The sequence below is a fragment of the Notolabrus celidotus genome, chromosome 1 (genome assembly GCF_009762535.1).
Source record: "Notolabrus celidotus isolate fNotCel1 chromosome 1, fNotCel1.pri, whole genome shotgun sequence".
Taxonomy (NCBI): Eukaryota; Metazoa; Chordata; class Actinopteri; order Labriformes; family Labridae; genus Notolabrus; species Notolabrus celidotus.
The window spans coordinates 9450530-9476665 of NC_048272.1; the positions used below are offsets into that span (position 1 = coordinate 9450530).

General features: G+C 39.5%; 1 protein-coding gene across 2 annotated transcripts in view; it reads right to left on the minus strand.

Annotated features, from left to right (window-relative positions):
• The window catches only part of uba7 (ubiquitin-like modifier activating enzyme 7), a 40625-nt gene that overhangs the window by 6072 nt on the left and 8417 nt on the right, over nt 1-26136 (minus strand). For both annotated transcript variants that reach the window (XR_004631770.1, XM_034686809.1), the window contains exons 16-21: nt 25516-25726; nt 23972-24046; nt 22300-22501; nt 22122-22213; nt 19959-20051; nt 17766-17957 (exon numbers count right to left, since the gene is read on the minus strand). Coding sequence is in view for 1 of the 2 variants with exons in the window: in XM_034686809.1 (XP_034542700.1) it covers nt 17766-17957; nt 19959-20051; nt 22122-22213; nt 22300-22501; nt 23972-24046; nt 25516-25726 (865 nt within the window). In the remaining variant the exon portion in view is untranslated. The remainder of the gene's footprint in view (nt 1-17765; nt 17958-19958; nt 20052-22121; nt 22214-22299; nt 22502-23971; nt 24047-25515; nt 25727-26136) is intronic.

The window sequence follows — 26136 nt, forward strand, 5'->3', positions numbered from 1 at the left end:
GTTTGAACTGAAGATTCAAAAGCGTAATGAAAACTTGTTATGCTTTTGCTTTTGTAGGTGAAACATGTATGTTGTGCTGACGGAATTTTTCCAGCTATCACAAAATTAACAAGCAGATGTAAATCAGAGTTTTAGGTCTAAATAAGGCTGTCTGTGCAATTTTGTACCTACCAGAAAGTACATTTAGCTCTTACAAAAGAGCCTACAACCTGACATTGAATCTCAGGTCTGATTTGTGATCTTTTTTCCATTTGATTAAATCAAGAGAGATAAATAATTAAAGCTCCTGTTAGGAGTCTTTTACCCTCCTGTTATGTTCGTTTCTCTGGAACAGCAATAATGTTCCTGGGTCAATTTGACCCGGGGCATATTAAATTTTTCCAAAAGTGTCAGAACCCCAAAAGATCCCAATACACATTTTTTAAAATCTAATTTTTAACTCCATTACTAACCATTTAAATCAGGATTTAGTCCATTGGTGTTCTTTAATTCTCACAGATCATGGTTCAATGGGGATAACTCGCTCGTTTTTAATGAAAATTAAAGTTAAAACGTTTTTATGTACATTGGAAAGACCTAAATATAAAAACAATAGTTTGACATGACATAGATTTTTGTTTATTTTCTTATACAATTTTTTATTTTTTTTTATTTTTTATGAAGTGATGTTGATAAATTAACAGGACACCTCTTCTGTCACATGCTGCCCAGATTTTTATGCTGCATTTAGCTGGTTTGGAAGGCATATATTAAATAAAATAGACTTTTAAAAGGGTCAATTTGACCCACAACACAACAGGAGGGTTAACTGCTTATGAAACCGACTGAAATGTTAAGTGACTCTTTGTTGTGACCTACAAAAGCAAACTAGACCATCAGAAGACTCACAATTTCTATATTGTAATTTTCAATGCCAGTAACTGCTGCTAGGGAGTGTCATATTAGGCAATTTAAAGTACAGCATTGGATTCCCCTTTTTTACTCTTTCCACAACAAATATTAATGATGAATGATATAACGGACTGTTAAAAGAAAGCAAGATGAGATTTTTTCTGTCCAAAAACACTACCTACTCATTTCCACAACAGGGTCAGCAAAAACATGCTTTGTCTACAGGGAGCACCAACATCGACACAAACTGAGAGTTCCCCACAGGAGCTTTAATAATAAATGCACCAAATACTTCTTTACAAAGCTTCATTCAATAACAAGAACTAAAACTCAGAGATGAGATTAGCACCAGTCCCAAAACCTTTAGAGTTTGTTATCAGTTTCAAGCAAGCAGCAACCCGTGAAAAGTTAAGCTAATGCGGAATAGCTAATTTCTCCTGGGCAACTTCTTTTATAACTCATTAGTTTTTGAAGATATTAAGGTGACTAGTTTTACATTAGAGGCATGGCTTACATGACTGACAGGCAGGCACACTGTAGCTGTTAGCTGAGAGGCTAAAGGCCCACCTCAACTACACTTCTGTGCCTTTAGTTAGGTCGACCAAAGGTAAGGATTTAGTCAGCTTTTCCAACATGGCGTCCACCCATGATATGCTTCAAAACCAATGGGTGACGTCACTGAGGCTACCTCTGTGTATTATACAGTCTATGGATTCAAAACAAGACTTTGGGTTTTGCAGACATCTATGTGATAGCCATAACATAAATACAATAATGAAGGTAACTGTTAGCACACCCTGTGTATGTCTGAACCATTCAGTTGCTGCAAAGCTATTTAGCAGGTTAAGATATAAAGAATACTATTTTCAGTTCTCAGCTGGAAGTGTGATGAGTCTTGTGGGTCTGGATCAAGCACCAACCTCTGGTCTAAAAATATGAGTCCATTGCGGAAGTGCTAAAAACTGCAGTTAATCGAGGATCCACTTGAGGCTGGCAGATGGGTCACGGATCCTACGTCCGTATTTTATACAGTCTATGGTCTGGATAAAGCTTCACAAACATAATTATTCAATTAGGCATTTTTTACTCCCAGTCCAAACACATTTTATCTCCTGCCTCAGGCTCCACTATCGCTCTACAGCGATGCTCACACACTTTTTCACATTTCATATGAGTGGATATTTGTGTGCATAACCTGAGAGTGACTTGCCATCCACCATGTCACTTACATGATCAACCTTTGACCTCTGAACAAATTCCTACACAAAGTCCTGACACCCAGACAGTTCAATTAAACCCTGCAAAAATATCAACGACTGCTGTTCCTGATATCAACTGACAACTATCATTTTTCATGTTGCTCCACTTGTAACTAAGAAAGTTCCCCCTTTCAAGACCATAAAAAGAATGATCACCCGACCTGATGTGGGTCAGGATTCCTCACATGCTGATATAATGTCAAAATATGTCACACAGTCAGACAACCCTGCATGTGCAGACATTGTCTACTGAGAGGAGCAGTGAAGAGAAAAACTTGGCTCATGATGTGAATACCAAAACGCCAGCTAAACCTGGGTCCAATTATCTCTGCTCCAGCAGCCAAGGGGAACTTTTCAACTGGTGCTCAAAACTCCCACCACTAACAGAGTTTGGGTATACGGAGACACACTGGAGGCAAAGTTCTCCTCCTGTCTGACAGGGTGTCTCGGTCCTTTGTGTGGTTCTCTGTCAAGGGATGTTTTGTTTGCAAGATGCACATCTTACCATTGGTCACTTAGATTCTGAAGGGTTTATGCGGAGTGAATTGTCAGTTCAACCTCAAACTCTCCTCCAGCATGTCAGAAACTGAGCCTTATATGCTTATAGAACGACAAAGCTATTATTCTCAATAATCTTGCAAATGCATAGTCATCGTTTCTTTTAAATGATCCTCCTTTGATCAGTATTTCCATATCACAGTTCCTCATAAGTGCTTTGGTGTGCAGATGCTGATTTAACACAATGCATAGCCAGCATGTTGGCTATTTTTACACCCTCCCCTCCCTTCCTCTCTCTCATATCTGTCACACAGCTCAAGCAAAGAACCTGACGCCAATCAACTACCCCATCAGTCTGTGTGTGGAGTGACGTCAGCTATTCAACACTATAGCAGGGGGGAGGAAGCAAGAATGCTAGAACTGAAGTGGCTGCTGGAAACAATTACACATGGTTTCCCACAAGCACAACTACAGTATCGTTTTGTCATGGGACCTCATGGAACCATAAAAGAATTAAAATGTGACGATAAAACAGTTTTATCTAGGGAAAGAGAAGAAATGTGAAGCAGAGAGTTATTGTTTGAGCTGGGTTTAAAGGGAAGCATTTTTTTGCAGCATAGAATGGATGGATACGCCTTGATGGATTGTTTTTGATACATTTCACAACAAAAAGAAACAAAAACTAAAATCAAGCTGAACACATAGAAAGAGAAAGAGAGTTTCTGGTCTGATACTTCAGACCAGCAATACCTCATGAGTTGGAGTGCTGTTATACTGAATACCAGCACTGTTGCAATTCTGTCAGAGCATGCTGATATTCAGAATAATAGCATCAACTCCAGTGTGATAGTGGACTTCTGAATAATATGCATTAAACTGGCTGTAATGTTTCTTATTTGATGTTAATTAAGTGTATTCATAACATCTGTTAAAGTCCCTGTGCTATTATGCTCTATATCGACACTTATGTAATGGCTCTCGACCAATCAAATTGCTTGGGTGGAACTAATTGTTGTATTAGACATAAGTCTGCACTATTAGAGTCAGGCAAGGCTATCTTGAGGTTAGAATGTATCACTTCTGTCTGCAGGGGTCACCTGTTATGCTGACGATAAATCCCTGCCAGGTGGAGCTTTGAGGCTAACCACAGCTGCACAAAATCAGGGCTGCACTAGGGTTGGAGTCCATCATCAAGATGTGAAGCTGTAAGTTTCAAATGGGCTTATGGAAAATGCATTGAATGTAAGTAAGTAAGTACTATGTCTGGGAATTAACATTAAAAATGAGTCATAAAGTGATGAAGAAACACAAGAGAGTCCAACACTTGGCGAGCTGTGCAACCTCATGAAAGCCTTCATAACTTATATTATATTGCTGTGTTCAAGTGCAGTCATACATCACTGGAATCTGCAGCTCCAGAGGTCTGTTTGGACATAAAGCAGATCTGGCAGTCAGGATTCTGGGTGGTTCAACTGTACCGAGTTTGACTTCAGAGGATGAGAGCGAGACAAACGGCCACTTCACAGGACCTGATCAGGACAAAGTTACAGCAGAGGACATTTAAGTTTATACTGTGTCTGATAGGATATTGGAGGGCGGCCAAATCTCTTGTCTGCAACACAAATTCAGTTCTGTATTATAAATTGAGTTTTCGACTTCCCCACATTACATGACACAGCTGGTCTTTACAAAACAATAAAGGAACACAGGTATTAACTGCTTCTCATTTCTCAGCTTTGGCCATTATAAATTTATTGACGCGACAGGTAATCATGGAACACATCACTTTTCCGCAAACTACCCTTTTCATTTAGTATCCACTTCAGTATTTTCATGAAACACCAACAGAAATCCCTTTCACAGTCATGCTTAAGTGATCAGTGGTTCTGCCTTGTTGTCTTTCCAGTCTTTTGTCCTAACATGTAACGCCATATAATTGCTTAACACTCCTCAGCAGAATCAGCACTTGTATCAATTATCCCTCCCTTGTGTGACCTACTAAAATATGAAGTATATTTAAAAAAAAATCTCAACTTCAGGCTGCTTCCTCTTGTTGACAGGAAGCCGAGTGAGCTCTTCCTGAAAACACGACATCTGGAAAGTAACAGCTTCCAGGAAAATATCACAATTAATCCCATCATAAAATAGGCCATGTATCAAACACACACTCATACTAAGAAACAAACATAAATTAAACATAAAAACACAAGAGTTGTTTTTTCCATTGACATAATAAATCACATATTGGCTTTGCAGAATCATGGAAACAAAGAGTCCTTGATTCTTTGTTTGACAAAGATGGGAAAATGCCTGCAAAACTAAATGTCTCAGTTTTTATTGATTTATATTTGATGAGCACAAAAACATGTCATCGATAATAATTAAGCTATAAAAATACTTAAACATACTTAATCTACTATCATCAATGTGACTGAAAAACAGAAGAGATTTATAGTGAGTTGTATACGAGTCAAGACCATAGACTTCATAAGACGAGGTACTCTCTGTAGCCCCTCACACTTTACTATTCTGCAACTGTCCCTGAGCAGAGTTCAGCCATCACTATACCTTTGAGCACTACAATGGTGTAATATTGGTGTCCCAGTATTTCAAGTCCCATTACAGTTTTACGGAATAGGCTCAGCTTGTAAACAAGCAGCGGGAGCATCACATACTCACAGCACTGTTCCATCAAAGTCTCAGATGTGAAACATTGCTACCTTCTTCCCGCCATTCTTACTACTTCTGATGGGAAGATCAGCGGTGCAATGACATTGCCTCACCTTGACACATCTGTGCGTAACACATTGCAGACAAGGCGAAAAACTCCTGCCTTGAAATGTCAGGATTTAAGTTGTGACGTCTACAAAATCACTAACCTGGAAAAAAAAAAGGAGGTGGAGCTGATGCAGGCTTTTAGCCTCCTGGCAAACAGCTACAATGCACTTGTCTGTCAATCAACTCAGCTGTGCCTCCAATTATGCAATTTAATCACTAGCCTTTATATTATCTTCCCAGATGCGTTGTAAATAATTCAAGATACATCAAAACTGTTTTTTCCGAACCAGGTTATGAACATGTTTATTTTTGCTGTAAAGCTATGCATTTCAACATGGAACCTAATTAAGTTTCCTTGGCTTTTGAAGCTAGCTCCAAGCGGACACTCAAGGAACTGCAGTTTTTTGCACCTCCACATTGGCTTCCCTTTTCAACATTACAGGCTGCCACTAAAATAATCAAACCGATAGGCCACTGCTTTGACTCATCCAAAGTACAGAGGCTATAGTCCTTGAAGCAGTTGCCGAGTATAATGCGACCCATAGTCCTCTGTTGCATTTAATCCCTCACTTTCTCTTAGTTATCATTACTTATAGAATGCATAAAATATGGACGTAGTATCCGTGACGTCACCCATCTGTTTCTGAAGAGCTGTTTTGAGACCAATCGGCAGCGGCAGCCATATTGCTGCTGTTGAGCCAGTGTGACGTAAAGAGGCGGAGTTTGAGCCTCCTAGCCAACAGCTACAGTGTTCCCGCAGTCAGCTGTGCCTCTCATTGGAAGACTCGTAATCTCAATACCTTGGAAATTGCCGTGTTAGAAAAAAATTCACCGCCCCCACAGTGTGAGCCGATCGAGATATAAGCTATCCAGACTACACTCGTCTTTTGTACAAGGCTGTAAACATGTTTATTTCTGCTGCATAGATCTTCTTTTTCCCATTCATGTGTATGTGACTTCCGGTACTTCCGGAGCCAGCCTCAAGTTGATCCTTGATGAATTGCAGTTTTTAGCACTTCTGCATTGGACTCATATTTTTAGACCAGAGGTTGCCGCTTGTCATTACTCTATCCATCTACAATCCTATTCTCTAAATAACAGTATTGAAAGCTTCCCAAGAAATCTGTAATAATAAAACAATTTCAACAAAAACAAATGTAAGCCGTTTTACAGCAAGATGATCAAAGGTAAGAAGAATCTGGATTTATCGCCAAGTGTTTTTCCCAATGAGTCAGAAAGGATTCTGAGGATCTCTGACATGGTCTGAAATAAATAAAAGTAATCAAAGTTTGGACCCAGAATTCAAAGTGCCAGAAGTCGGGACTGTAGCTTTGTGCTCTGGATCTTGTAGAAGTAAGAGGCTCTATATGGAAGTTCAGCATCATGGAACCCGAAACACAATAAAGTCTCTTATGATAACAAGTGGTCATGATTGATGGACCCAAAAATAGACGCCTGTGTCCACAGATATACATGAGGATGTGGGAATGTAGACCAACCAGAGGAAGTTCAGCCGAATGAACCTGATAAGTCAGATTGTGACCTCCTTCAGGAACCACGAGCATGCCGGTCATGTTGCACAGGTCACTGCATGCTTAGTTCAACCATAATGTGAGTTTTTCAATCTTGCCCCTTTGGGTCAATGTAGCATTTTTGGAGCCAGGAAGCTGAGATCAAATGGCAAACCTTGATAAGTCTGCCACAAGAAACAGCACCACTGAGGCACACTCCAGCCCCAGCTTCATTATCTGGCCAGACTCCCAACAGTGGAAACATTTTTACAACCCAGTGTGGCTAGGGGCCTGTTTCTTCAAAGGCATCCCTTTTCCTTTGGATGGCTTCAAAGTTTGCAGGAGGCAGATGGGGGAACTGTGTGGTCTTTTTAGATCATATTTTTATCTTAATCTCTGTAGGCTGTCTTTTGCTTTCATTATGTGGAAAATCTGCTAACTTTCTCACAAGTCCTAATGCTCTTGAGATTCAAAGTTGAACTGCAATTGACTATTGAACATATGGTGGACTAATGCTGACTACCCTATATGCTTTGTATTGCAGTATAAGAAGGAATGCACAAATACAAATTTAAATAAAAACAATAGACTGCTAGGACAATATTTCCTTTTACAGTTAATGTAGTTTTCTCTTTTCTTTTTTGCTGGTGTTAAGTTATCAAAGGTGATCCTAATCTTCAAAATGTTAAAGTCATTCAATTATGGTATAACTTTGTATTGTATGAGTATTTGTTTCGTTTCTATATGCTGTCTGTTTTTATGGTGCAAATTACGTTTTTTTTTTTACTGGGAAAGATACATATCGTCACTGTCTGGGGGAAACCTTGTATCTCCAAAACAACTACATTCCAGGGGGCAAAAAAACATACATTTTGCATTCAACTAAACACTGCATGAGATCCAACTACGAGATATTTTAAAGTACTTTTCATCTATTAAATTTAAGAACCCCTACTGACATTTATGAAAGTAGATCAATAGCATTGATTAACACAAACAAATTAAATAAGAAAATACGGATAAACAAGGTTTCTACCAGACAGCGACGATATTCACCATGCAAAACTTTCTTTGCAGTGCAACATACATTTTTGCTTAATTTGTTTTAATTACTACATAATTTGTTACCATTGATTCACTTTCAGGTGAAGCTTTTCTAACTCTTTTGCAGATTTGCTAATGACAACCAAGGCTTTCTTTCCTTCATATTCTAGACAGACAGTTCTGGACATCCGTATCCACAAAGGCATTACATAAAACTGTTACATAACAAAGCATACACCCTTCTTTTAATCTGAATCCAGGAAGTTACATGCAACTTTCTAACATCCACTGGAAACATCAGGGGACAATCGATTCCCACTTCTCTCATCCAGTTTGAATGCATTCCTTTGCAGCACAGAGCCAAGGTCGAGGGGCAGTGATGGAGTCAGTAATATCCCATCAAGGGTTTTCTCTTTGATGGGATAAAATTAGAGTTTATTGTGTGAGTATGTGCTCTATAAAAAGTAACATAGAGTGGATGTTTGTTCAGTGTTTGCTTATGAAACCAGCATACCAATGCTCTGATTATTAGTTATATATACAGTGAGAAGTTTGACCTGCCTGTTTGACCAATGGATGTGTGGTTTTTGAGGGCTTAAATTTGTTCGTGATTAAATTACATACAGAAAACACCATTTCTCTGTGACGGCCTCTGGATTGAAAGATTAACTTCTTATTCTCTTTTTACAAATATGTTTTTGTGATTACTCTGATCAAACCCACAATACTAAGTGATGTCACTTGAATCAGCATCTGTCAGACCTAAAGTTTGTAACTTTGAAAATAAAAAATCTCAGGGTAAGCAGTTATGCTTCCCAGGCCTCTGCAGCCCATACACCACATCTGCTTAATATTTACGGCCTCAGCCCACATTAGCTGCTGCTATTACTGTGAAACATTGGATTCTCTCAACTGCCAGCAGTTGAGTCACATCATGGGTAGCATAAGTGTCCTGTTTTTTCTACAAAGAAGAAAGTGTTGAGTGGAAAGAAAACTTCTCTGCCATACCGCATCGACTTTAACACAAAGTCCAAAAGCTTTCCACAGTGATTGTAAAGTGTATGAGAAGTGTAGTCCTGAATTAGTAAGAGTTGAAAGATCAAGGAAGTATCACATCTGAATCATGTCTAACAGAGATGCACTGTGATCCCAGATGGGGCTAGTTGAGCGTAGTAAAGCTACAGTGTGTCTGCAAGAACATGTTTGTTTGTGTTTTCCTGTATGGCCCTTTCTTAACAAAAGGACAATAGTACTGTCATGTAAAGTGTGCCCTTTGTCCGGGCAGGAGAGTCATCTGCTACCTGATCACTATTGATCACCACTCTCTTTGGGCTGCGGAGGTGAAACAGATGGTTGGGACCTCCAACTGCTCACTGCAATTACGTCCTTACTCCCTTGGGAATTGGCATCCCTCCAGCTTTACATACTTCCCAAAGACACTAAAAAAAATGAAACAAGTGTCAAAGATTCATCATCTTTCCTGAGTACGTTTTGATGGATAGCTTCTGATAGAGTGGTTCACTGTGGAGGAGGTGTAGAAGACGCTACCCGGCAGCCCTCAGACACTTCTCAAGAGAGTGCCGAGTTTGACACACAGGCTAAAAGCAGGCCGTTCCTTTTGAAAGACTTCCATTGACGTGTAAAACAGCAAACAGAACCTCAATGTGATTGTCTTTTAAATGAGGAGATAACAGCACTCCACCTGACTGAAAATGACCTGGAGCAGGAGGGCTGAGTCAATAAAATGCTCCTCTTACAAATGGGCTGCTGACACGCTGGAGCCTGCAGAGACACGTGCACAGCAAAATGTCTGAGTTGCAGTTATAAAGCAATCACACACCAACATAAGGCCCCAGAGTGATGCATCTTATGGTTCCCCAAAAAAACCTGGAGTTATGGGTGTGAATGACTCTTTTATCTAATCCCTGACATTTCTTATATATTTGTGTTGCCTGGTAAGTATTGTCTGTTATTTATGAGAGGTTTAAGGATAACATTAAACACAAAAAGAGATGTTTACTAAGACATATGTGCACTTTTGTGACTTCAAATACAACATTTCTTAAGCAAAACAGCAAAAAAAACATTTACTTCTTGTACAGTGTTCAAGTATACAACTACCACTATTAATACAATGGCTCTCACTGTTCACTATTGCAAGTAGTATGAAATTCAGATGCAGCTTTAGTCCCCAATAATTTGTCATACATCTGTCAATTTAACAACATCCAGCCCCTGAACATGAATTGTTGTCAGTGTTGATACATCCCACACTGTAGTATTGATTACACGCTTTAGTAACCAAAGGTCATGCTCTTCAGTTATGTGTCGTAATGCAGTGTATTTGTCATTGGAGCAACTTATTGATATCTGCAGATCAATATCATGTCCTATCCTTGTCAGCAGTTAATAAGCCTGAAGCTTATCTGATGTCGAACACAAACACGGAAGACTGAGACGAATCAGATATCCATATATCTTACAATGGGGCAGATCAAATTCATATTCAATAGGGCTCATCAAAGCTGAAGAACATGATTCAGCAGAGGAGATATTGATTATTTAAAGACATGATACCGTGTACGCCTGTCTCTTGATGGACAGATACAACCTACTTATCTACTACAATGCCCACTTGCCCCATCGGTTATTTAAATTTGACTTAATTTAGCTTGGCTTTTTAAATCATTCTCATATGTAAACCAAGACACCACATAGAAATTCTTGATCAAGCACAAGACATGGTGATACAGAGACAACATAAAGAATAAAGAACCCACAAACGGTGTGACCCAAAAGTGTATTTAGAGTCTTTTCAGCCTAACAGCTGCACTTAACTTGACATGACGCATACAGCAAGTATTGAGAGGAAGTGAAGCACTAGTTAAGAACTTGAAACAAACCAGATTATTAAAATGTTAATTCAATGTTGACATAATCCCCATCTAAAAGGCCACAAGACACCACTTTGTTTTAATTTATCTGCAACCTGAAAAATTGCTCACTTGCTTGGTTCACTACTTTGGTCCAAATTGAAATACTGCAGAAACGACTTGTTAGAATACCATGAAATATGATACATCCATCGCCACCTCAATGCTTATATTGATAGTTATCACCCCTCACTGATGGGTGCCTGGCACTTCTCTTTTCAGTTATACAAGCCCCCTGCAGGGCTTCTTTTGGCTGTAAATATTAAATATAAAACCGCTGATTGAGGTTTCTATTTTTAATCTAAACATAACTTAACCGCCATAGCCTGAAACAGTCAGATTTGCCAAAAAGAGTGCCGGCCAAGGGGTGCCATTCCAATTCACATCATCATAAAGGAAACTAACGGCTAATATTAATTTGCTAGTCAGGGATACAATTAGAACAAATGCATGATAAACATCCTTTAAGAGTTTTAATGAACCCCACAGCTGTGGTCTGTGGATGTACATTACTTCTTTTATGAGTGCATTCATGTGGCTTTAAAGAGCAGTAAAAAGTTGTTTTATGTCTATTTCCATTACAGAAACAGGACATGTGTGTGTTGTTAGTCAGTGCTTCATGTGCACTGCATACTCGATAAGCCAGAATGTTTTACAGACACAATAAGCAGACAGACTCTCCTGCTGTGTCTTGCAGAGCAGAGGACACAATATGCACCACCTGTGACATTCTCACTGCATACAGTGAGCCAAACATGCAGGTTTGTGTGTTTAAGCATGAGGTAACACTTTCTATGTGAAAGGAGAGAAAAAGAAAAGCATGACTGAGTGACTTAAGAATTCAGAGTTAATGGGTACTAAACCCATGACATCAGGGCCAGACTAGAAAATTACATTTAATGTCATTAATGACAAACCTGCAACCCATCTCTTGCCAGCATGGTGCCATAATGAGGGAATAATGAAACAGGAGGACAGAGACCTCTAATAACTTCCACATGGTGGAGGTCCAACAGGAGGCCTGAAGAAAAAACATGGTGAGAAACATGGGAAAACCTGGGGCTGACTGGATGAGAGAAAGAGGTACATGTAAAGATGTAAATAGATATTTGTGAAGAATTTGGGATGCCATGTCACCTGCTGGTTTTAGTCCACTGTGTTTCATCAAGTCCAAAGTCAACGCAGCTGCTACCAGGATATTTAAGAGCAGTTCATCCTTCCATCTACTGATAAGCTTTGTGGAGATGCTGATTGCCTTTTCAAGCAGGACCAAAACTACTACCAAATGGTTTGCTGTGGGATATTTATCAAGAGGAAAATCAGAAACAACCAACACAAAACTCTGGTTGAGCCAAAGGCCACTATCAAATCATCCATGGTCTCATTAATACCTCAACAGTCCTATAGGCTGATTGCCTACATGCCTTAACATTGCAGAAAGTCAATGTAAAGGAGCCCTAAACAAGTACCTGGTGTAAAAATTAACTTATTTTCCAGAAGTTTGAAATTTATGTAAAATCCAAGATACTGTATTTCTGATTTTTACGAGCTGTATGTTATAATCATCAACATTAAAACAAACCAAACAGGATAGAAATATTTCCCTTTTGAATATATTAAAGTTTACCTTTTTTAAATGTGGCAGCTGGACCCCTCTCCAATTTTTGCAAAACAATCGAGTCCAGTCTTTGCAATTTGGACCTTTTATTTTTAATTTTAACAAACCAAACCTGTGCTGTGCCTGACCAGGGTTGCGAAGCAGTGATTGCACCATCACGCTCATGGAGGGGTTTAGTGTAAGGTAACTAGCAATTCATGCACGTCTATACATCCTGAATTCTTTATTTACCCTTTAACTTAAAAAAACATTCAATTCATTTGACTCCTCCATCACCAGGATGATCTCAACTCAACACTGCCCTAGCTCAAGGACCCTTCAGAGAGAGAATTTGACCTCAGTGCCAGGACAAATCAGGGCTGGCAAGCTGAAGTACAGTCCTGACAAGAAGCCATTAAGCTACATTGCCATATTAATTTGAGACCCTGACCTGTGACTTTGACATGTATTAGATAAGAAAATAAGGTTGAGGTTGATTTGATGCAAAGTACCAAACAACTCAGGTTTTTTTAAATTGGCGTATAAGAGACCATCACTGCTACGTTTATTAGCTTTAACACAAATCATTCTGAATAAATAAACCTTTAAGGATTCTCTGATTACAACTATTTTTGAGTTTATCTTCCCACTTGATCGTCTACCATTCTATCTTACATCTAGTCTAAATAAATAGTTGTTGTACAGACATACAGAAATGCCGCTGTTGGTGATAGTTAGGGAAGTTAATAATCTCTGAGGAACTAAATAACAGCAGTGATGGAACAATGCGACAAAAAACAACAGATGACTTGAAAAACATAAGGTCAACCTACACCATAACACCACCAACAAAAAACAAAAAAACCTTGCTGAACAACAGAAGGCACAAGCCGTCTGTGTTGATCACAGATTACTCATTATCCCATGAGCACTATTCATGTCTGAGGCTTGAGTTACAAACTGAACAATGCAGCTCCATGCTCGAGCTCCCAGAGGAGTTGTGAGGGCCGAGGATCATGTTCACCCCTTTTTCTTCTTTAGCGGCACAGTCAGTGGAGGCAGATTTAACCACATGTGAGGTAAATCTTTTCCTTTTGTTGTCTCATTTCTCTTCTGAAGCAAGCCCCCGCTCTTTGTGTGACAGATGCGTGACCTTAAATTCTAGAAAAGCATTTCACAAATCAGGTAACAGCAGGTTGTTGTTTTATCTTAAACAACATGCAACCCACCTGGATAGAAGCTGAAGCACTCCTGATTTTCAAATGCAAATGAATAAACAAGAGAGATCAGGACAGCTTGTTTTGCTGAGCAACTTGTGAATAGAAGTTATTAGAAACAGACAGTGAAACAAAGGAACACAAAATCCCCTCTCTCCTCCAGCAAGATCACGAAGTCCACGCTGGGAAATCTGGTTTCAATACACAGTTTCCTGTGAAGGCAGGAAATAGTCGTCATTTCTGTAGGCAATTAACAAAGAACCAGCGTGAGCATCGACCTTGGAGTGGCTTTCTTCAAATCAAGAGCCTGCTAATTCAATTAGAGACCAAAAGGGCATGCAGGGGAACAGGGGCACCAAGGGAGCGTGAAAGGGCACGCAGTTAGGACCGGGTGTGGATGTAGATTTGTGCAAAGACACGGAAGAGAGAGTAACTGTGTGGCACACAAACAGCAAGCAGCCTAGCAGACAAGTAAGGACAGCATGCAGAGGAACAGAGAGTCAGGCAAGCTGCTGGAGGGGTTGAAGATGGAGCTATTAAAAAACCCAGCTGTAACATGTCCTCCACTATTCTGGCCTCAAGGATATTTCTTAGTGTTTTACTGAAGCTGCAGCCTCAACATAGCTGCAGAAGCATGACACTCATTAATCCTTACTGCTCTAGAGATATCCTTTAATGTCTTCAGAGGTTATGTTTACTGCAATAACAAGGCATGATCTATTTGTAAGTTTGTCCTTTTTCCACAGCTAGTAAAAAAGACTGCATTGAAAGCACAAAAGCCTTGAGTTTTAAATTTAGGCTGTATTTATCTCGGTTTTTGGAAGCTCATTTCTGCTTAAAGGAATCACAGTTTTATCAACTTTTGTGTTAGCGTCATTTTCTAACCACCAAGTTTGCTGCTTGGTTTTTAATGGTAATCATCTCACTTTTTTGGTCACTTGGGTACAGCAGAATGACTCCACTTAACACCACCTGATAAGTCTTACTTGTCTCATGCATTTGCAGAAATTTCTGTTGTGCACTTCATGCAAACTTAGCTTGTATTTCAAGTCGCATTCCATATCAATTAGTGTTAGTCCAGTATTTGCTCCACTTTGAGCTCAGAATTTGGTCTACACCAACTCCTGAAAGAAATATTTAGTTATTTAGCAGTGAAATAATCCACTGTTTTTAAAATAGAGTTTTGACTTTTTGCTGTAGCAACAATTCAGGCAGCTATCAAAGTCTCTCATTGTAAAAAAAAACAAGCTGTTTGATGCTTTTTGAATGTGCAGGTGTCCACCAAAGCAAATAGTTCCAGGCTGTACAATCAAAACAACAGATACAATTTTCAGCTGAGAGGACTTGCTGAGTTTGGTGAATATATGTTTTTTCTGTAAGCGCAATTGACTCATCTCTCAGAACTATTAGGCGTAACTTCATTTAAATATAAACTTACTCTTTGTGTTTCAATGGACAGTTGCTCTTCTATCACGCTGCAAGTTAAATTTGAATATATGAGCTGAAAGTTTAATTATGTTCTCAACAAAATGACCCAAACAGTCGAGGACACTACTTCTTCTTTTATTAGTTCCTAACATCTGAGCCAAGAAAAATAAATGTTTCATGGAGTTTTATATCTGTAGACTTGCTGACTGGCTCCTCCTTTAATGTCCTGGGCCTCCTATTTGAAACCACAGAACGTAAACAGAAAAAGGAAAATGATACTAGAGAATCGCAGTGTGGAGCAGACAAGGCAAGCCTCCCATTTGTTTACATATTTCTGCCTCCATACAGAGAATAGCAGCAGCAGGGGGAAAGCCAGGGGGACTTCCTATTTTGGGAAACAGCTGCTTTAAAGCAACAATTTCTGGAAAATGGTTAGCATGGCGGAGAGGGAGCAGTAAATGAAAGTAGTGTAAGAGTCTGCGAGAAGCACATTGATGTGTGGATAAAGTGCTACACCACCTTATCTTTAACAACAACTCAAAAAGCCTCTCTTAACCATCTGAGGATCATGTATCCAGAGATGTGATGAAGTTCTGATTACATTCCTGTGATGGTGACGTGAAATGTTGTTTTACCATGTGAGCTACCAGTACTACCAATGAGATCTGAGTGGTGTTACTTGATATTAATGAACTGGGACTGCTCTCATGAAGGGAGTCATTGCAAAAGTAAGCTGAGCTCTTAATACAGCATGTCTGATCAGTGATATTTAACAGCTGCACGTCTGCTGTTGCTTCAAAGGCTGTCTAATAAAACCGTCTTTAATGTTGGACAGATTAGGAAGATGAGAGAGTATTAACGGGTCTGCTGCCTTTGTTTCTGCTTTTATATCTGCTGTTTCAACACATGCTTTTACATTTAACACATTTAAGTAAGTAGATAAGTGGAAGGCCTTAAACTGAAAGCATCAAAAGCAATGTGAATGAGATATTATCCATGGGAAAAATCATATGCAGGGGAGCTACGCAATGTTGAAAATAATGTAGTTCCTGCATCTAAATAATGTTCAGTGACAAGAATTTCAAACCTTGGACCCTGAACAGAACAATAAAGGCAGGGTAATATTTCTTCTTCAATTATTCATTGTTTTCTTACTCTCCAAAAATAATGGAATTGTAATGAAGTATTTATAAGAACAGGAATCGATAAGCTGAACCAAAATACAAAATCAGAATGATAACATTGAAACAGTACCTCTACAGTACTCTCTTCTAGGGCTGAGCTAATAAGTTGGTGCTGCCTTGCTGCACAAGCCTGGGTCTGAAAAAATGTTTGCCAATCCCTTTGACTTATATCCTTCAAAACTTAACTATTGTTGCTGTCACGTGGAAACCTTGCATCTCCAATTTTTGTAGTTTTATTTTCCCTCCATCTTCTGGTTGAATCTCAGGCAGTGTTTTGTTATGTAAAAGACAATGTATTTTTTTTTAAATCCTGGTAAGCAGTAGTTCTGGAGATATAAGGTTTCAGCCTGCCGATGACAATATGCAAACTCTGGCTGAGACAATGTCACATACTCCGTCCAACGTCTCTTGCTGCTTTAGCAATATAGTGTTTCAGAGAGGACACAACAAAAAGATGATAAGTGCATGTGAACACTTTCACCAAGTTTATGGGCAACAACTGTGGGAACATCGAGGTCTTTGTATGGAAGGACGAGGGCATGCATGGAACTCCAGAACTGCACAGAAAGTCACAGCTGCCTCTGTCATCGCAGCAGCCTTTAATGCAGCTGCAGCATTTCTGTAACCAAAGCTGAAACCAAACCTACACTGTCTCACAGCTCCCTGTCAGAGCACCCTCACGTCCCACAGGACACAGTTACCCCACTTGCTGACCTCCAGTGACCCCTGTCTGTCAGGGGTTCAATGCTCTGAGGGAGAAAGCTGGCGAGGGCAGCTCTAATATCAGAGTCCCTCTAAGGGTGAGATACTGAGTATTTTGGTGTTAAAGAAGGCAGCGAGATATTTCACTGCACATCCTCACAGTTTTGACCTAAAATGTGACCCATAGAGTTGCTCGGCTTTTAAATCTGGCTTGAAGCCACTTTGTGTTTTTCTTTTTCAGCTTGGCTGATACAGCATAAAGAACCCAGTATGACCTCACAAACCCAGTAACCTCAAACGTTTGGCTGGATTTGATCTCTAATGGAGTCTGTCTTCAGAGAATAAGCTCCTGTCCTTTTCTTTAAATTACAGTCCCTTTGAGTTCACTTAATTTGTGCAAACACAGAGGCAGACCTGGGTGTGTTTGTGCTTTACCTGCAGCATAGTGCCCTGAGGATTACACTGAGCTATAGCTAAAGACTTGGCTTATATGCTTGAGACTGACAGTTAGCAGTGGTCTCTAACCCTGAGAGCACTCATTCATGACTTAATGCTCTCCAGCCAGAGAGGAAGAACGTTAATTTACAAAGAAGCATACAGCTTTAACCCTGAGGTAGACAGACTGTAATAACAAATGTATATACAGTAAGAGTCTGTCAGGCTGTATAAAGAGCATTACTCAGGTACTGAATGGGGGTGTGAATGCATAAAGCTGTTACTCACTTGGAAGTTTCGAGGTGGGCTTGGCTGGGACATCACAAAATACTGCACAGCCAGGGTGAAGTAAGCCGTGCGGTAAGAGCTGGTCCTCTGGTGACCCTGCACCAGTTTGTACAGCTCCAGGCACATCAGGCCCGCCACTGCGGCTGTGGTGGTAGCTATGGCTGGGATGATCTTTCCCGCAATGCGCTTACTCTGGGAAGGAGAAAGAGGAGGGTTCACTCAGTTCATGTTTAAAACGTTCAGCATGTTGTCTGCACCCACATTAAGATTCAATATTACAGATTTCCTGACCTAAATTAATATTTTAAAAAATATTCTTTTTTTTATACAACTTTTTATTAAGTTTAAACAAAGAAAATTACAATACACAAAATTGTGCACAATACCCCCCACCCAAAACCGCTATACGGTACATCCAATACAAACATAGACAATTGCCTACATAACATAATAATAATAACAAATACAATGACAATACGAGCATAAATTAAATAAAGTAAATACGTAGATAAAAATAGAATGTTAAAATAAATAAGCAAATAGCGACGTAAAAACAAAAAGATAATAATAATAATAATAATAATAATAATAATAATAATAATAATAATAATAATAATAATAATAATAATAATAATAATAATAAAAAGATTTGCAGGTACCTTAAAGCTCCTGTGAGGAGATGTTATGAATCAGACCAAGATTAATGATTAATTAATTAAATTAATACAAGATCATATGCTAAAAGACTGACTTTTTTTACTGAGTTATTTTTTAAGCACAAAACCACTTCCACAGGGTTTGTGTCAACAAACAATAAGTTCCTCACAGGAGTTTTACGTTTTCTATTTGTTATTTTGATTTACTTTATGCGGTTGTGTGTCAACTATTTCGATTGCACCAAGTAAAAATAATCATTTTATGATATAAAAAGTATTCCGCTGCAAGAAAAAGTCCTACCTTCAAAAAATTAGCTAAGTCATAGTATAGACAAAAATGACAACATTTCAGTACTTTATCAAATATTTATATTATAAATTGCATAAATTACAAATTAATACTGTTGTTTGTTCTGGTGGTGCAGATGAAACCACTTTTTAAAAGTTTCTTTTTGCACATTTTTACCTTTATTTGATAGGACAGATGGAGAGTAATAGGGATTGGAACCAGTGACGGCTGCAACAAAGAATTTAGCCTCACTTTATTTCATGGGGGGCGCACTAAACCACTAGGCCAACTGGCACTACTTTAAAAACAAAAAAACAACTGAGTATATTTTATAGCAAAAGTAGCAAGTTACTTTTAGTTCTAATGTTTTTTACACGATGTATCAAAAGCGTACAACAAATGGTAAATCGTTATAGTTTAAATTCCTAAACAAAGCTGAGAAAATAAAGTCTACCTTGTTATGTATCAGTAATAAATGCATCCAAAAATATAATACTGACAGGATAGTTATGCAGCACAATAAGAACTTTTGTATTCAATGCTACACGTGTTTTCTAATGCACATATTTGAAAATTTTTTAATACAGAACTGTAACTTCATTAAAAGAGTCCTTCAGGTGCTTTTTACCTGGACATGCTGATTAGTTTACATGCATTTTCATTATGTCTTCCATCACTTATAATCAAAAAATAAGATAAAGTATATATAATGAGAACTTGTTATCATACTGGCCTTTATTCTAGCCTTCATGTACTTTGGAATAAAGATCAAGTACAGTTGACACTTTGGTGAAAACCATTATCTTATAAAAGTTAACTAGTGAGAAAATGTAAGGTTTTTCCCCAAACAAGGTTAAACACATTGAAATCTCCGTCTGATTACACAAGGGTCGCCCTCTTTTGTCCCCCCTCACTCAGCGGAACCCACCCTCCCCCTCCTCCATCTGCCTTGGCTGTATGTGTGTGTGTCTGCAGCAGCGTCCTGGCTCAGGTGTCACCTCCCAGGCGACAGGTAAAGTGCTGTGATTAGTTCTGCCCTGAGAACAAAAGGAGAGGAGGCTGCTTCTGTGGCTTTGGGGCAGGTGTGTGCAGCACTAACTAAAAACATGACCAAAAGGTTGGAGGGGAGCGGCATGCAGGATTTTCTGCCTTCTCCTAATCTTTACCGCCTCTCACTCCAGCATCATCTCCCCTAACCCATCACGCAGAGATTTGCCTGTATGATGCCTGGAGAATATGACTGCTGACCTTGTGCCGATCAGCTGCAGGGATGTTGTAGATCTCTGCTCTGAGATTGGAGGCAGCAACAATGTAGTCCATGTGGAAGTTACTGTCATCATCCTGCAGCAGAAAAAATATAAAACACTGTTTATGTCATCTATGTGATGCATTCTTAAGCTTTATACACATGAGCAATGTGTGTGCCAAATGTGTGTATCCATGTCCACCAAGGGGACCTGCTTTGAGCTTTGAATCCTTTGTTCCTGCCTCACTTAGATCATTCTTCAGTCACCCCATTAGACTGTGCTGGAAATCAGATTTCTGTAGGGATCAGCTCAGACAGTGAGGTCATGCCTCTGCCACTGCGGCTCTACAAAGGCTAGGCAGGGGACTGTCACTCAGCCATGCCTTCAGGTGATGTGAGGAAGCTCCTAGCTAGCAACTTGATGCACCTAAAGCCCTCCTACACGCATTCCATCCATCCGCAGCCTGACCTGTGCACGTAAGGATGGAGATAAAGAGGAGGGGGGGCATGGTGGTTTTGGAATCTCTTTCTTTTTGGAGATGACATTTGATATTTGCCTGAGTTACCTCATACACCTTCATTACTACTTCCCCTGAGCCACTGATGGCTTCACCATTCAGGCTCAAAATTCCTCAAACGCTCTCCTCTGCAGCTACGGCAACTGCATCCTGTCTGAACGTCCCTTTTCTCTTTGTAAGGCTTGAAGTGCGGCATGCCTGAAGATAGGATTCTGTGTGTGTGACAAATATTTTAGCTACTGCTCTTAGTAATCACTGCAGTACAAGAGGGTTCAACAAAGTCTGATTTCATCTCTACACTCATTAAGACACTAATATGGAGGCAAGAATTTGAAAAACCCTACTCCTTTCTTAAGGTTTCTAAAGGAAATCATAGATCACTGGAGGGTCAAAGGTCAACAGACGAATCAGAAGTCTGATGAGAAGGACAAATTTTCCCAAAGGAGTTCATGGAGGCAAAATTAATATTTAGGGAGATACATCCATAATCACCCATGATAAAATTAGAAAATATTAAATTGAAGATGCATTTGCCCACTGTTAACTGTTGCTTGTATTGTTTTCTTTGTGTATGAATTTTATTGATTGTGATGATGCAAAGAACTGTGAGCTCTCTCTCTTAATCTCTTGTTTTTGAATGAGTCTTGTGTGCCATTTAGGTAATTTTTTGGTCTTTGGTTCAATTTGTTTCAATTAAATCCAAGCCAACTCAGCAAACTCTATTCTATTCTATTCTATTGCAAAGGTTCTATACATTCTGAACTAGGTGCTTAAGAGTCAGATTTTCTCTCTATCGTTTCCAAATATATAATTTTTTTCCAGCATTCTGAAGATTCTGTTTGAAATGAGTCATGATTAATATATAACTTGTAACTATCATTAAAACTTTAAAAATAGTATTCAAAAAATAATAATTTGGTGACAGATGTGACATGAATAATTTCCCAGGGTGCACTGACTTCCCCCTTCTGTCTTTAAAGGGTTTTCATGAAGGATAATTTAAGCTTAGGCACAAGGGAGCACTCCTCAACATAAGCCTGTCTTTTGCCCTGTATTTAGAAAAGATGACTCACTGAACATCCCTCATAAAGTTAATCCAAGGTGACTTAATGGACCAATAGACTGGGTTTTAACACATTTAGTAGTTGATTGATGTGTCATAAGCAAATAACTTCTTCACCTGATGCTTTCAGTACATGTTGTAGCCCTGTTCCAAAATCTGTCTCTGTCTAAATACAGAGAGTTGGGGATGTTACCCTCAGGACTGAGTGTGCTGCTTCAAAGACTGTTGTTACTACAAAGACAGTAAGTCTCTGTCTTTAAGTCCCTACTTTTCACAAATCTGTTCCACATGAGCTGGCTGATACTCAATGCATTATTTTGGCTCTGATGTAAACTTCTCAAACATAAGTTTTAGTCCCAAGATGTTTCCGCAGAGAAAACAGAATACAAGGGAGCTCTCTTTCATGAGTCTTTTCAGGAGTAGCACAGATTTGGGTCACTGAGGACCCAGAGATCAGGGGGAAAAATGGCATTTTGTGAAAGCACCTATACATCTGAGTGAAGCTCCCTGCTAACACTAAGCCGCCAGTCTGTCTGTGACTCTGCAGAGTGAGAAGAAGAGGTGTCACTGCACTTCTGCCCTACCTTCTCAAAGTCCAAAGGGAACATCTGCTTGGCTGGGTTTTTCAAAGTCAGTGAGGCCAGCTTTCCCTGCAAGTCCTTAAGTTGGGCTTTTTCTGGAGCAAAGACAAAGAAAGAGAGAACTAAGAAAAGCAAGCTAGGCGGAAAGTGAAGTCATAACAGGGAAGAGAAAATAACTCACCAGCATCATCGCCAGCCTTTTCTTTGTCCTCCTCCATCTCCTTGTCAGTGAGATGAATCTTCACGGAGGACTTAGGAGTGAATGATGGTACAGAGACTTTCTCTAGGATTGTTCTGACGGATGCTGAGTCTCCTGTTTTGCTGATTCTGTAGATCTGACCGTACAGGTTGGCTGCTGCTACCACGTAATCCATATGGGTGGGCTAAATCACAAAATAGAACAGTTAATAATGCATGATCCTTTGTGGTCATATTTTTGAACCTACAATACTAAACGTACTAAATTTCTACTAAACTATCACGTCACTTGAAATTTCTGACAGATACACCTTTGAAATGTCATAGCAGGCACAAGGAAATATGAGTGTACATGCAAACTCAATGTGGGGAATTTTCAACTGAGAACAGATGTGGGACCTTGAAGAAGACCTGTCTCAGGGGATAAAAAAAGAATATTATAGGGATCAAAAAATGGACTGCCGCACACTGAAACAACTTTACTTCAAGACTTTAATTACATTGCTAACGCCTTGTTCCTCACAATCAAGTCTAAGTAAAGTTATTTCAGTGTGCTACGGCCTATTTTTTGTTTTATAAATATATGTTACTGCAACCGACCGGCACCTTATAACGCAAGTTGGATGTGCATAGAGAGCCCTGTTTATTGTTAATATTATAAAGAATGGTGGAAAATAAAAGTCCTAAAGATACAGAGATAGTGAATTAAAGCTGAATTACTTCTCTAAACAGAACAGGAGGCTGTCACGGCTGTCATTTTCTGTATCTTGTCACGCTTTGTGCAGCAGCCACATCTGCTAAAGTAAACCAGGTCAGAAATCCTTCTAATTGCTTTGTTAAAAGTTAACTGACATTAGCCGTCTTATCAGAGTTCCTCTGATTGTTTGTGGTAAAAAGTGACATCAGAGACAATAAACACAAACACAACACACAAACTGAAAAGAAGAAGTGAATCGTCCCAGAGCTTATCTACAGTATTAAGGCTAAACCAATATGTTATGTAACTTCTTGAGAATGAAAATGAAAAAAGAAAGAAAGAGAATTTTTGAACTAAGATTTGGAACCAGGGGTGTGAGAGTGAAATCACTCAGCACTGCAATTTTCAATTAACCCGACTAGTTCGACTAATACAAAATTGGCACCCACCCTGACGTTTGCAATCCTACTGTCTGTAAAAGACAGGAACTTTGTGGACGATAAAGTGACAACATTTTAAAAACAGAGGAGCAAATCCACACAGTAACTTCAGATGGGGCCAGGGTTAAGATAAAATGCTAAGTGAGGAATCAGCAGAGAGGTGCCGAGCCAAAACAAATCTCTAAAATGTTGACTTCTTACCGCTGTTGGAAACTACTTTCAGCTTTTTATTAATTTAAATGAGGTTCGATAATGTGGAAATCAGCCTGGATTTCGAGGCCGCTTTAGTGTGTGAAGAGCAGATTTTTATCGCCTGTCATTGTCCATCTGCAGGTTGAATGACATTCACAACTCAGATAAGAAGCCGGTATACAGTCAGAGAGGAAGAGCTGCTGTCAGAGCAGATAAAGAAGGAATGTGAGGTGTCAACACCAAATACTGTGGCATTTTTCTGTCGTTCCTGTCCACTGTTTTTTAGGCCTACCACTGAACCAGGCAGGGGACCAGACACTACTCACTTCGTTGGGGTCAAAGGTCAGTGGGTGAGGGCATCTCTTGGAACCAGACCAGAAGAGGAGACCAGTAGGAGTCATCTAAAGAGAAGACGAGGAGGAAGGACACTTTATTGTTTAGAGAAATCATTACATCTTGACCTTAATTCATGTTCATGCATGTATTATTGATAAATGTCTCTTTGTCCATCAGTTCTGTGTCACAGCAGGAGGCATCCAACCATCCCAGACACAGCTCCACTAATATTGTTATCAGTTGTGTGCTGACAACACAATTTGTGTGTCTGATAAAGGGAACAAAGGGGCTGAGCGCTTTGATGTTGTCAAATGGTCCACATGCTGGGAAAAAGAGAGTCTCCCACTGCTGGTGCTACTTTTCACTGCAGGGGTGGTTTTATACAGCGACCAAAAGGCATGAACGACATTTTCCCTTTCAGAATCAGGAATCAGGTGGACAGAAAAGTGGCAGCAAAACTGCTTATTCTTTTAAAAATCGATGCCATTTAGATTAAGAATTCAGAGATGGGAAAAAATAACTTTATCTCTTTATTTTTGGTCATTTTTTTCTTTCGTATGCACAGATTTAAACCTTTAGTGGAAACTCCTTGGTGAATGATGAGGACGATCCCTTTGATTCTGATCCAGTCATTGTTTACTGAAACTGAACCACCCTCGCTCATGCACAGTTTGGAGACTCACACCCAGTAGAGTAGGTAGCAGTTACATCAAATATGTGGTCGTCTGTCACTCCACTGGAACCACATTTCCACACTTGGTTTGTGACCGTTAACTGACGCTGGCTGCCTTATCAAAGTTCCTCAGAAAGTTTGTGGTTGAGAGTGACTTTCAAAGCGGGCAGCGGAAACAAAACAGTTATGTTGGTTACGAGGACAAAGAGAAGTGAGGAAGAAAAAAAGAGAAGTAAAGAGGGATCAGCTGCGAGAGAGTTTCTCTACTGCAAAGGAGGCTAAACAAACATGTTATTCAACTTTGAGGATTCAATTTGATTCCAGCAAATGAGAACTGGCTTTTTTTATTTTACAATACCGTGCCAAATGTCATTTTTTTCCCAGGACATAGTGCCACATCATAAATAGTTAAGCAGAGGAATTTCTTCAACTTTCAGGGGCTGAAAATTAGAAAAAAGGCAGGTAGCGGACTAGGACTGGGGTTAGAGAGGGTCTGTTTGGGTGGATCCGTGCCCCCCAGGTGTGACAACATGTGACATCATTGTGTCTGCATGCTTCACCAGATTATAAACCCTCAGAGCCTCTCAGAGATATTCATCATCACGGCTATCAGTTTCAAACAAGGCTAATAGTGGTCTCTGAGCCCATGGGAGATATGATGCATTACGCCATGATGTTGAAACTGATAATAAAACACCCACTGACATTCCTTTTGTGCTCATGCCACACTGCAGTGTTTATTTGATCGGTATGCAGTGACTTTAAATACACAACAGCTCCCCTCTTTTTTTATAAAGTTTAACTCCACCTTTAATGCTAAGTTCTATAAAGAGTCTCTATTTCATCCTGGTGCTATTTTACCTGATCAGCAGGGAAGCAGTGAAGAAGCTGGCGTATGTCATTGTTAAATAGAGTCTCCCATCTGCAGCGTGCCCAGCTCACACAGTCCTCCCAGCTCACTGGATGTTGTCCTCCAGCTTTCATGTCCTCAAGACTGCTCCAAACCCCCTTAAGGACTTCAAGGGCCTCTGCATCTCCATGGCCAAGAGTCCTCTGTACAAATCCAGCATTTCTGCAGACACATTGACACAATTACACACATCATACCCAAGGTGATAATCACCGGATTTAGAAAGTGACAAGACAGGATATGTATCACGCACATTATTTGTTCTATCACATATTCACTGGGTCTAACTTTCAAAATAAAAGCTGTGATCTTTGCCTTTTTTTGGGGTCCAGTTGAAATGTATTAGATTTGTCCTCAGAATAAGTCTTTGTTTGTATCAAGCACAGAGGAGAATTACTCAAAAAAATCTTGATAAATTAGGGCGTAGTCTTGTAAGTGATTCAACTGGAATTCCTCTGACTCTTGGCTTAGGACTCATCGGAAAGACGGAAGTGTTTAGTAAGCTTAGAGTGTGCTGGTCAGTGCAACTCCATACCAAATGCCTCGACTGTTATTGCACCATTATCATGTGC